The sequence below is a fragment of the Uranotaenia lowii genome, chromosome 2 (assembly GCF_029784155.1).
Source record: "Uranotaenia lowii strain MFRU-FL chromosome 2, ASM2978415v1, whole genome shotgun sequence".
NCBI classification, from domain to species: Eukaryota; Metazoa; Arthropoda; class Insecta; order Diptera; family Culicidae; genus Uranotaenia; species Uranotaenia lowii.
In genome coordinates, this window is record NC_073692.1 from 188,398,158 (window position 1) to 188,411,841 (window position 13,684).

General features: G+C 36.4%; 2 protein-coding genes across 2 annotated transcripts; one reads left to right on the forward strand and one right to left on the reverse strand.

The window, feature by feature from the left end:
* Window positions 1-8,318: 8,318 nt before the first annotated feature.
* Window positions 8,319-13,538, reverse strand: LOC129744267 (bifunctional peptidase and (3S)-lysyl hydroxylase Jmjd7). The gene is made up of 6 exons (XM_055736705.1): window positions 12,826-13,538; window positions 12,604-12,757; window positions 11,958-12,110; window positions 11,730-11,896; window positions 11,499-11,663; window positions 8,319-11,390 (listed from the first exon to the last, which is right to left on the reverse strand). The coding sequence occupies exons 1-6, from the start codon at window positions 12,878-12,880 to the stop codon at window positions 11,104-11,106; spliced, it is 981 nt and encodes a 326-aa protein (XP_055592680.1). The 5' UTR covers window positions 12,881-13,538; the 3' UTR covers window positions 8,319-11,103.
* Window positions 8,711-11,006, forward strand: LOC129744266 (uncharacterized). The gene is made up of 3 exons (XM_055736704.1): window positions 8,711-8,828; window positions 9,756-10,455; window positions 10,520-11,006. The coding sequence occupies exons 2-3, from the start codon at window positions 9,756-9,758 to the stop codon at window positions 10,819-10,821; spliced, it is 1,002 nt and encodes a 333-aa protein (XP_055592679.1). The 5' UTR covers window positions 8,711-8,828; the 3' UTR covers window positions 10,822-11,006.
* Window positions 13,539-13,684: the final 146 nt, after the last annotated feature.

Here is a 13,684-nt window from a genome sequence, read left to right on the forward strand (position 1 = left end):
TTGGGGCTTGGGATTGAGTTTTCTCCTCAGAAAACGGAGATGGTTGTTTTCTCTAAGAAACGTAGACCTGCTCAACCTAAGCTTCAACTTCTAGGCCGAACGATCACTCAATCGAGGTGTTTTAAGTATCTTGGGGTTTGGTTTGATTCCAAGTGTACTTGGAGAGCCCACATTGAGTATCTGAAAGGAAAATGCCAACAAAGAATGAATTTTCTCCGATCAATCACTGGCACCTGGTGGGGAGCCCATCCAGAAGATCTTTTAAAATTGTATCGAACAACTATTCTCTCAGTGATGGAATATGGTAGCTTCTGTTTCCAGTCAGCTGCCAAAACTCACCTCCTCAAACTCGAGCGTATCCAATACCGTTGTCTTCGCATCGCTTTGGGCTGTATGCCCTCAACGCACAACATGAGTCTTGAAGTTTTGGCAGGAATACTCCCTTTGAAAGATCGATTCAATCTACTATCACTTCGGTTCCTCATCAGGTGTGAGGTCATGAACCCACTGGTGATTGTAAATTTTGACAGGCTACTTGAGCAAAATTTTCAAACCAGGTTTATGTCTATATACCATGTCCTCATGTCAATGCAGGTAAACCCTTCTTCATTCTCTCCAACTCGTGTTTGTAGCCCAGACTACGATCATTCTTCTGTCCAGTTTGATTTGTCTATGCAGCAGGAAATTTGTGGAATCCCGGTCCCTCATCGCTCCCTTCTGATTCCAAGAATTTTCGAAGCTAAATATAGACACGTCGATGCTGATAAAATGTACTTTACTGATGGATCACTTATAGAGGAATCAACAGGATTTGGAGTGTTCAACGAAATATCTAGCGCCTCTTACAGCCTCGAGTCACCATGCTCTGTGTATATAGCAGAGTTAGCAGCTATTCATTGTGCTTTGGACAGTATAGCTTCAAGGCCAGTTGGGCACTACTTTATTGTAACGGATAGTCTGAGTTCTGTTCAAGCAATCCACTCAATAAAACCAGGAAAGCACTCGCCATACTTCTTCGAGAAGATACGGGATAGTTTGAGTGCTTTATCAAAACGTCGCTTTATCATCACCTTTGTTTGGGTTCCCTCTCATTGCTCGATAGAGGGTAATGAGAAGGCAGACTCTCTGGCAAAGGTGGGGGCGATGGAAGGCGACACGTACCAGCGTGAAATTGCCTTCAACGAATTTTACTTTTTAGTTCGAAGAAACTCTCTTGTCAACTGGCAGCGCAAATGGGACGAGGATGACAAGGGTCGGTGGCTGCACTCGATTATCCCAAGGGTAAGCCTTAAACCATGGTTTAATAGATTGGACCTGAGTCGAGATTTTATTCGTATATTTTCCCGTCTCATGTCCAATCATTATTCCTTAGACGCGGTACTCTATCGTTTGAATATTGCTAGCAGCAATTTGTGTAGTTGCGGCCAAGGTTACCACGATATCGAGCATATTGTTTGGTCGTGCGAGGTCCATCTTGTCGCTAGAACGAATTTGATAGACTCCCTTCGGGCCCGAGGAAAACCACCCTATGTTCCAGTGAGAGATGTGCTGGGTGTGAGAGACTTGGACTACATGTTCGAAATATATCTTTTCCTAAAAGCTATTGATCTTCGTCTATAATTTCTTCTTATTTTCATATTTCCCTATCTATCTTCTTTTTTCTTTAAAAGTGAACTAGATATAAGCACACAATTGTTATCAAACAAAACGAGTTTGGCTCCTTAAAGCCTAAAGGTATGAGCCGTTTCAAATAAAGAATTTACAAAAAAAAAAAAAAAACATTTATTAAAAATTTATAGTTATTTGAGATAAATAGACTTTATTGTTGAGGCAAGTCCTTTCTTTGCCAGGCTCGTGGCAATTCGGCTTCACGTTCTTCCGAGCCACCATGGCTATTTCTCCTTTCGACTAATCCGGTTAGGTCCGGCTTTTCCGGAATGATATCTGGAGGATGACGTGGAATACATCTGGAAGCTCTGTGGGCCAATCTGAAAAAATCAAAGAACCCCCACAACTAAATGATATCTAAGGAAACACTTACCATTCTATTCCGATTTTCACATATTGGGCACGAAGCCAAGCTTGTTCCTGACTGACAAAAAAGCTTAACCTCAACAAACGGGTTCGGCAAATAGTTCCTTTTTTTTCGAGAAAAATTGTACCGTTTTGTTTAGTTGAATTCAGGTCAACTTCAACTCGCTACGAGGTAGATTTTACCTTTCCTTCCCAAAGTAGCACAGGTGATTCACAACTTTGCAAGCTCGCACACCCAAAATACTTTAGAAATTATTTCTACTTATTAACCGAAATTCTAGCAGTTCAAGCTTTATTTATTTAAACTTTTATGTTTTTTTTTTTTGGAAATGCTTATAGGGAAAGAAAAATGAATTTAATTCAGAGTTATAAGTTGAAGTCTGCGATTTAAACGCTTAAATCTGAAGTTTTAAGTTTTGTACAATTCATTTTCATTGGTTTTATTACTTTTGACTTTTTGAGTTATTGATGATCATTGATGTGGTCAGTTCTACCATCCAATTATGAGAAAACTAAACCACATTGTGGTGTATTCCTGAAAAACTTAATAACTGACTTCCAGCCTTGTCTCGAAGCATATTAAAAAAACTCCTCCGTCTTTGAATTACAATTTTAATAGGAGTTATAGTCATTTGAAGTTCAAAAAATGTAATTTGAACCCCTCTGGTACGTTTAGTGTTGTTAAAATACGTATAAGGTACACCGGGATAAGTGGGGACAATGGGTATTAAAACAACACTGTGAACTATTTTTTCAAACTTTTAATGCAGAATGTTAAATTTGCTTGTAATCCCTCCAATAACTGTAAAAAAGATACGATTCCGACAGCAACGGATGTTTACCGCGACTTTTTGAGAATTTTCTATTTTCACCTATACGGTGTCGAGTTGATGTGCATCGCTTTTTCAATTGCAAATTTCTCGTAAACTATAGCTGGCTCTTGACGAAAAACTCTACATTGAAACAATCCTTACATTCGAAACATCAGTTAGGAAAAGAAACGACGGTTAAAAATGAAGAAAAAAAGTTTATCTACAAGAATCTAAAATTTTGTCTTTAGACCCTACCTGGGGTAAGTGGGGACGGCTTCATACATATTTGATATTTACAATTTTTTTTTTTGAATTTTCTCTCCTTCATTCAATACAATTTAGCTTCATTAAGCATTCGGATTATGAAAGTACTTGCTGGTTCTGGAATAAGTATATATTTTCGATAAAATCGAATCTCTTGTATTGCAACATAAATTACACACAATAATCATTGAAAGATGCTGTACTAATAGTACAATGAACTTTTTTCAAAATTTTGGACGTTTGAGCAATAAAGTAACGTATTCAACCAAGAAAATACAAATTTGTTGAAAATTTCCTGAGAAATCAAAGGAAAAATCTACCGTCCCCACTTACCCCATAAAGCGGTGTAATTGAAGACACCAACAGTCCATAACAATTTACGTGATAACTTTTGTGCTTTGCATCTATCAAGCTCATCTCTTCACCATTTGTAAACAACATGTTCTGCATAAAATTGAACGTAATTTTATCTAAGGGGCCGTTCAGATACCACGTGGACAGAAAAATGAGATTTTTGACCCCCTCCTCCCCCTCCGTGGACAAGCGTGGACATTTGGCAAACCCCTACCCCCTCCCCGGATGTCCACGTGGACAGAATTAAAATAGTTTTTTTAAAGACCTATAATTTGACAGTTAGAAAACACCACTTTTTGCCTTTTTGTTATGGAAATGGCTGATTTTGAAAAACCCGAATAAGAATTTCCGGTTTTAAAAAATTAAAAAAAAATCTAAATTATCATATTTAGGGGAGATGGGGGCATAATGGCCACCTTAAGGAAAACGGTTATTTAACCATAGAAAATAGCTATAATATGGAGGTTACATTATTGTTTCGTGTTCAGACACTTGAAAAGCCTATTCCCTAACGGGCTGAAACGTTAAAAACTAGATGAAAACGTTAAAAAATGCATTTTAAAAAAATTTGCCAAAAGCTGAAAACCAGCCACTGTGGAGGCATAATGAGAACCCCCCCTGAGGCAGTATGAGCACCATTAATCAGAGCAAGATGTGCGTTTTTGCCGGGGAATCTAGCAGCGAATTCAATTCGATGAAGTCAGGTGAGTCGTAGATTCATCAAACAAAGCAATAACAAAATAATCTAGGTCTTTTTGTAGAATACAAACAATTCACGCACGCTCATACATTAAGTGCTTTGTTCGGAGGATAATGCTACTAGCCGTATAATGTAACAATAAAAATATCGATCATGAATTGTGAATGGAAAAAAAATCACCTCGAACAGAAATCTAACTCTAGTCTTTTGATTACCTCTCCGACACCTTACCAATAGGCTAAATTGTCGGATGAAAACTAGTCAAGGTGTGGCGCTATAAATCAATTTTAATTCGCTGCTAGATTCTAAGGCAGAAAATGCTCATTATGCCTCGATAATATGGTGCTCTATATGCCCCTAGTCAACAAATTTAAGTAAAAACGTGTTTTAAAATTGATAAAAGTGAAAAATCAAAAATTTTTTGATGGTAAAAATTGAGAAACAATGTGTACATCATGTTGTAGTGCGTACATTATAGATCAAGGTAATTTTAAGATCATAAGAGCTTATTTCGTGGTGCTCAAACATTATAATATTTTCGTAACTTGAGAACCAAGCTAGTTTTTTTTAAATATCTCTGTAAAGATGATAAGGAGATTCCTTTTTTTGTGAAAAATTAATACTATAGGAAGTACGAAACAAATCCTCATGAAAATTTATTTAAGAAAATACGCACTTTCGTAGAAAAGCGTAGTTCTCATTATGCCTCGGGTGCTCGTTATGCCCTCATCTCCCCTATCACTTGCTTTCAAGTAGCTACTAATTGTGTAAACTTGAACTGGAAAGCTTTGCCATTTTAACATTTTGATTTAAACATCTTAATATTTATTCAACTTTAGAAAATATTTTGAAAGTAAGTATGTCCACGTGGACATGACCCAAACCCCTACCCCCCCCTCTCCGTGGACAAGCGTGGACATTTCCATACCCACCTCACCCCCCCCCCCCTTAAGTTGTTCACGTGGTATGTGAACGGCCCCTAAATTGATCCACTGCTCATTTTTAAATTTAAAATTGAACTATACGAAAAACCGTCCCCTCTTACCCCGGTGCACCTTAATCAAATTAGTCCGACCTGTAAAATGAAATTTTTAATAAATGTAGTCATCTGTAAAGAAATTATTAAAAATGACTATAGTGACTACATTAAAAAAAAATTAACTGGTGAGCGACCAGCTTTAAAAAAGTGACAAAGTTACTTAAAAGTGACCAACTTCTTGTCCTGCATATGCATATTACAAGTTTAATATACTGGATTTTCATTAGATAACACATGGAAAAGCTTCCTTAAAACTGATGGTTTAAAATGTTTTTCGTGATAGGATGAATGAGCATTCAAGGGAATTTTTCTATTAGCAAACCTCATGACTATTAGCACAGAGAACAGACGTACAAGATAGAAAAAAAATCTTCAAAAAGTGTGTAAAATTTCAAATGTTGACATTCAAATAATACGTTGAAAATTGACTTAAAACAGAGCCATCTATTGCGCCGTTCAAAAGTTACTATTAAAATTTTCAGATGCCCAGTTTTCGAGAAGGTGTAATTGTATATGAACTCACTAATAATAATACTAATGCAGCTCTAACATAATAGGGTTCAATTTATTGCTAGATAAATATAATAAAAGTTACCTTTGGCTGGATAGAATCTCACTTCCTTTATTTTTGCACTACTGAGGCAGTCAAAATAACTAACAGTTTTGGAATAAGATTTTGCACTTTTTGAAAGGTTATCGTCAGAGGACGAATCGCCTATAATCAATCTATTAGGAACATTCTTGGCGATCAGTCTTACCCATCAGAACTGATTCTAGACATCTCAAAGCGGGTTACTTTCGAGTATCGCTTTTGCATCCCATTGTTCAAAATTCAGCACTTCGTGCTTGAAGAAAACAGCGATTAACTTTTAAGATTTTTTTCCATTATGCAACGTGACGAAAGTGTCACGAAACTTCGACAGCGATTTTCTTGAAACATGCCAAACAGTTCATACGACCTGTTCAAAAAACAAAAATCGGTAAAAACGGTCGTTGGAAATTTTACACAAGTTTCGTAGGCTAACTTTACGTCTGTTCTCTGTGCTATTTGTTTTTCAAAAACATGACAACGATTAACTTTAAACGGATTCGACCAGACCGAACTGAACGAGGATTTTTCGAGACACTAGAACTCATCTAAAGAAAAGATCATTGATGTTTATGAACCAGAATTGATAGTTTATAATCCAAAGAATATATTTCAGATAATCATATTCACCATTTCGTCCTAGAATATGAATTAAGCGGGATTCAATTTATGTTTTTTGTTGGCGCTCAATTCGGCCTTGTCGAAGTCCTGCCAAATAATCACAATCGAAACTTAAAAAAGACTAACAAACTCACAAAGCTTTCATGGTCAAACATGGTTTGTTATAATTATGTATACAAAACTCCCTAAACGACTGAATTTTGATTTATATTTTATGTGAACCCGAGCAAGGTCGGGAAAAATCAGCTAGTAAAACATATAAATAAAAACGTGAAAATTTAAATTATCATGTGAAATCTGGTAATTGAATGTTAAAAGGATAAATCTTTCAATAATCGTTAAAATTTCAAGAGTTGGACGGTTTTGTTTCGAATAGTTCTCAGACAAGTTGATATAATAAAATGTTTTGTAAAAATGTAAAAAATTAAGTTGTTCAACAGCAAAAATTTCACGATTAAAAAACATTGACTTAAAACAAACTATTTATGAATAACGTATTTGACACATTCCACCGTGACGTGAAATCGCTTTTCCGGACTTTTCTGAACTGTTATCATTCTAGATTTATTTGAATTTACTTGAAAATGAAAAAAAATTACAGCTAACAGTCGCAAAATGAATTTCCTTCAAAATTATTGAATGAATTACCCACAGTTTGATGTTCGTAACTTCTAGATTGAACAACAACGAACGAAGTTATGCTTATTTGAAGTTGTGACGTTAATTCACTCGGTTGAAACAGAACAGGATATTTATTTTACTGAATTCACGTCACGAAATATCAAGTTATTCTGAACCATTCTTTAGAGCCTTCAAATTTTATGTGCACTTTTAAAAACGATATTTTGTTGTTCCGACTTTTAAATTCATAAATTTTCAATATCTTTACCTATTTTTTTTCTTATTTTGATTGTACTTGAACAGCAACATATTGGAGATCATATGTTAAAATTACTACTGTTTCTCACAGTCTTCATTGAAGATTCACCAAAAATATAATTTTTTTAATTTTTATTCAATCTCTTTGAATTTTTAAATGAATTAAAAAATGATTTTTTTTGAAAAATCAACAAAATTATGTTCGATTCGTAAAAATCCGACCATCTGGAGGGTCAAAACAGCTTTCAGAGGATATATTCCCCTTATGAAATTTTACAAAAAATAAATTTTGTGACGTAAATTAACTTATTCGCGCTGTTGTAACTCAGCTAGATTTCAACCGATTTTTATAAAATTTAGTGTTTTAAAATTGTCATCATTTTCAAAGAAGATCTCATTTTTTTTATGTCAGAAAATGTCAAAGTTTTCTCGTAAAATTAAAAAGTTCCCTTTTTTGTGACGTGAATTTAATCATTTACGGCTGTTTTTGGTCGCTTTGCAAAACAACCATATTGGATATAAACAAATACTTTTTTCCGTAAAATGAAGCAGTGTTTTTTGCCTACAAAACGTATTAAAAAAATTTCCAAAACAATTTAATCGACATATTTCAATAAACTATTTTGGAAAAATTGTCAAAATTACCACTTTCTTCAACAAAAAATTTGTTTAGATTTTCAAAATTATATAAAACATGTTAAAAAATATTTTTTCCGTTGGTTTTGTGTGATTTAAATTATTAAAATTATAGACAAGTTTAAGATTTTTTTTATACGCGAACGAATAAAAATCACTTTTGAGCGGTACAAGCGCGTGGAACGTGTCATTTGAAGTACGATTCAGTATGAATTCGCGCCAAAATGATATTTTTATTTAAAATCAACGTATCTATCTCAACTGCTTTCTAAAATCGTTAACATTTAAACAAAAATCTAGCCTGGAAAGCTCCAACTTCCATAATCGATGAGAAGCTGTTTCGGCAAAACAGAATAAACAATTAGCACATTTTTATATTAGAGAGGTGTTTTCAGGATCATCCTTTTTTTCCTGATCCTGATTAACTGTGAATGGAATCAATAAAGCCTAAGTGAAGTTTTCCAAAACAAAATGAAAACGTGGGATGGGCAAATTTAACCGTTGGAAGCTGTAGCACAGCTATAGGAACATGTGCATCGGCAAAAAGGACAGGTATTTCCAAATCTAACTAACGGTCAGAGAAATGTGTCTGGTGCGTTCAATACTGAAACGGTTCCTTTTGTGTAGGTATGCTTTGGCATCGTCGTGCGGCAGCAAAAAAATCCGTTGCTCGATCGGGTAGAAAAGTTTCCAGTAAACCACACGAAACCGATCGGTCGGTCGGTAGTTTACTAGGCCATTTCGAATAAACTATAAAGAATCGTGTTAGTTCGTACACGATCAGTAAAGGTGGTAAAAGCCTCGTCGTGATTGGATCAGTCATAGTTGTTTCGTCATTGCGTCCTTCAGTGTCATTGTTTGTGTTTCGGTTAATATTAAATACAAATTTTTGTTCTAAAGGTAAGTTTTTGAAATTAAATGGTGTTACAAAATGCTTGCAGTTGTTTATTCGGTGCAAGGATCAACTGTTTTAAGAGGAACATCGCATTTTGCTCAGTCAGACTCCCCAATCATGGCGCGCAATACAGTGCATTGAAATATCTGTAGTACGGCCATGACTGAGGGCTTTTGGCTATTGTTTTGTGAGCTTTATCATCTGCTAGCTGATTTGAGTGGGAAAAAAGTGAAGTTAGTAAATGGCTGTTCGTAGAACCCCGTATCCTTTCCTGGACTGCATGTTTTATCGTCGATCGAATGTAGTACGGAAATGATATGGGGATTAACGCTACAGATTGTGCATCCATCTATTGCTACGGAAAATGCAAAGTAAAATTTCATAATCGTTGACCGTTGGTGGAGTTCCGCCGTAAATACATTATGCATTGTAAACTATTTGTAGTACGGCTAGAACTCCACGGATGATCGGCGCTCCAAATAGTACTTGTGTTGTGTGGTAAATTGAACTGTGAATAAGTGTTGGTGTGACAGGAATAATAGAAGTTCGTGAAGTGTTGCCAGTTAACCTTATTACAAAAATTAATCACATTTAGGAAATATTTTCGTCTTCGGAGCTTTCAAGTGAAACAGTATTTTCTATAAGAAATACAATTTTTATTAATTAAATTCTAAGGTAGACTGAGGCTTGTACTTCATAAGAATGAATGTTTTTATTCGTGGGGTTTAGTCGAAATTACATCTGATTTTTAAAATTGTAGTACGGCTAGAACTCCACGGTTAACGGCATTCAGCTGAGAGAAACAGTGTGCAAAATTTGCAAAAATCGATAGATGATCAATTGTGTATATATGCATATTTCTTTATTTTCTGACTGTACAATAATGAAAATACAATTTTGACTTCTTCAATGATGACTTTTTATAATTTTAGATGGATAATTTCGACGATAAAGATCATTGTGACTCAAGTATGGCGGCATCGGAGACAAGCTTATACGAAGACGGACCGTCGGCCGAAAAACGGCTAAAATTCGACGACTGTGAGAGTGATTCCACGTTCCCATCGGTTTGTAACGAAATGCAGCACGCTATATTCAGATTCCAAGAGGGCGCGCGTGGTCCAATATTCGAGACTAACCCAAACCAGCAAATGCCCGTAGCGGAGTACTCGGAAATATCTTCGGCCAGTGAAGGTTACCGAACTCCGTCACCAGACTTCACGCCTAACGCAAGTCACACTTCTTCGCCGGTGCCCTCTGGAAATCCACTATCGCGCAGTTGCTCTGTTATAATGCGGCCAACAAAAATTACGTCAACGGAACTGATTCCATCGGAGGAAGGCGAACACAACTATGCCGTTCATTCCCCACCGAGCTGTGGTACCATGAGTGGAACCGAAGGCTCTCCCCCAGCCATGGGACTTGCTAATCACACTGTTGATTCTGGTAATGCCACACTAGCTCTAGTCGAGGAACCACTTTGTGTGGCCAATTGGATCGAACCGTATGAAATGGAGGAAAGGTTGGATGCTAATCCACTGGTACGGGAATTGAGGATATTGGTGGAACGGTCAAACAAACGAAGGGAGCGTTATATGATTGCTCGCATGGGCGAACTACCGACCTCTTTGGGTAAGTTATTACATCCTTGAAAAATGTATATTCATTCCTAACTTTCTTTGCTTCTTCCATTTAGATTACAACCCAAACAAATCACGACTTCGGAAAGTATATGCTGATCCTATGATAGCCGCTGAACGAGAGCGAAATAACTTGGCATCGCGTAAATCACGTTTTAAGAAAAAAATAACCCAACAGATTACCAATCTATATTTGGAGTACAATCGTAACGAGAATGGAATACTTATGGCAGTTATGTGCTGGATGAAATTAGTTCTCAATGATCTAGAAAAGGAAATAATCAATAGAGGCATCACTGAGCAGGGTTTAGCACAACTACGACGGCAATGCGGTTATCAACCGATAATGTACGAATAGCTGTGATAGTATATAACAAAAGTCACGTTTAGCATAAGTTTGGTAAACTAAGATATGTACTCCATTCGTACAAGTTTCAGAAATTATCTCAACTACTGTCCTTGATTCAAAACTATGTGAATCAGCGTAAATTTTAAGCACCAAATCTGAATCTTAAATTATCTTTATCGATTATGAAAAGAACAATAAATGTACTATTTTACATTTTTACAAGTAAAAATATAAGATTTTTTACAAAACATTCTGTTTTTAAATATAATCACAAAAAAGGACCGGTAAAATTCACAAATCTACTTCGTCCGTTTCTTCGCCACCGTACCCGCATAGCTTCTCCATCATTTTATAGTAACAGTAGCGCGCATCGTAGTCCATGTCGTACCAAAAGTTAACCGCTATACATTTATGACTCTGGCGAACGTGGTGATACCACAAACTTGGCAGGTACAACATATCACCAGCATTCACACGCACCTCGTAACTGATGACGTCCTGGTACTGGGGGAACCGTTTCAGGTCCGGTTTTAACGGATCCACGCTGATCCATTCGATTCTTCGGGGCTTTCCTATTTCTGGTAGTGGAACAGTGGAAAGGTGAGTTTCATGAATCTTTTAGCTAATTTTGTCAATTAAACTAATATTTTTTTCAACTGATACGATAATTACAAAAACTAACATACCATTCAATATAGGTTCGATGACCAGATTCCCGTCATCTTCTTGCATGTATATCCCCATTGGATAGCGTTGTCGTGGAACATTGTGAAGTTCTACTGGTGGTATAAGGATGAAATCCTTATACCCTGAAACAACACAGTAGATGTTCTCATAAGGATCCTTGTGCACTGTAAGGATAACAAACAGCTATCAAACAGCTTCGTCCATACCAATTATAGAAAAAAAAAACGCACTCGAGGTCACCGCTCGCTCGTCTCCCATCCAAAAATTAACAGCGTCTGGTTTTTTATTGAAAGCTTCTGATGCAAAGGCCAGCTGATCCATATCAATATCTTGCCAAAGTTCCTCAAAATCCTCAACCAGGTTCGAATTCTGACGCTGAATGTACAAAATATCTCGGCTTAAAAACAAAACATCAACCTTTATCGATCAAAGCCAAAGTTTAGATGCGGATTACTCACTCCTTGCGGTCCAACGCGTCTAGGAATTCGTCCATTGGCATTTCCATTTCCAGCGGTAGAACAAAGTATTCTTCCCCATCAAGACTGGCCAAACCGTCCGCGTAACCATTTGGAGTGACGGCTACTGTTACTTCCTTGTCTGCCAAAGTTTCCCTGAATTAAAAATGATAAAAGTGCAAGTAGTCCTGGCGCCATCATTAGCTTAAAACGTATAAGTATCCTAACTACAACACCCGTAATTGCGATGTAGTTTAGGTCAGGTATTCGTGCTAAAAAAATTGCCGAGCCCCCAAACTATTATTATTCTTTACGGAACACATTTGTGACAGGCAGAAACATGTGCTTCACTTTAAGGTTTTCATGACACCTTTCATCAAAAAAATACTTTACATGAGTAGATACATGCCGCTTGCACTTAGTCTATCCTATACCTATACAAATCAGAAGACCTGATGCTGATATACAGATGTAGGAGGCTAAACGGCGAGTTAAAAAAAACTTTATTGGCTGGTACCCTACGAAAATATCAAGCCAAATGTAAAGCGTCTTTGATGTGTTGTTTCCTTTCGGTTAATTATGGCTTAACGTTGATATTTTGCTAGATATGACATAACTAACTAATTTCAATTTATAATACATTACCTACCTTAAATGTTTCGAGCTCCACTTCTCGACTGCCGGCCAATCGTTGTTGACTCCACGAATGATGAGTGGTAAGTTTTTGGAGACATTGTCCCGAATAAACTCTAAAGCTGTTGGTACGGTGTAACGTTCTGGAATGCTCGATCCCAGGAAAAGGTCTAAAAAGATAAATATAGAGGTCTGAAAACATACCAATGCAGAAACTGTCAATCTAAATTGAACATACCTTTGGCTTCGCTGGTCAGAATATTGAATGCTTGCCGGAGCACTGGATTATCCATATTTTTAAAACCGCGTTTGAAAAGACACTGAAAATGTCTCTGCTTTACACTAGCTCAGGACCGGCTCGCTACTTTCGATTCCATCCACACAGAGCAGCAACCAAACTACTAGTGGTAGCCGCGTTTATTTATTGTGGACAGCTGATGCATGGAGCACATGTATCTAGCGCCAGCGTTTGTTTTTCTACGTCATATACCGACCTACCTACAGCATACGGCGAAATGATTCCAAAGCGAACTTTTGGATGTGTATACCGTTGTTTGGAATTATGTTGTCGTGAAGAACGTAAACATTTGTATACCTAGTTATAAACTGTTGAATCGATTCGTGATTTTTTCTTTTCTTTCCCAAATGCTGATAATTCATATTATTGGGAAATGAAAATTTCGAATGCTTTATGCATATGTCAACAGAAAATCGCTTCTTTTTTAGTCACATAAATTCGTTATTGAACAGCCACATAAAACAAAATATGTTTTGAAGGAAGTTTGAAGGAAGGTGTGGTTGAAAATTGATAAAGTTGAAGCCTCCAAAGTATTTGACAATACATAAATATTGAGAATTGATTATATCTGATCATTAGAATTTAGAAATAAGTGGCTTTATACGCTCTTAGACATTTTTAGTTGTTCTCAAACATGAATATTCAACTGTTTACTTTACCATAATAATTATTTGTCTTTTGTTAAGTTAAATTTTTCTCAACTTATCATGTTAAAAAAGACTGATCAACGTATTTAACAAAATTCAATTTTTTGTAATTCGTTGTTTTTTGACATACCAAAGAGCTTTTTCGGCACCCT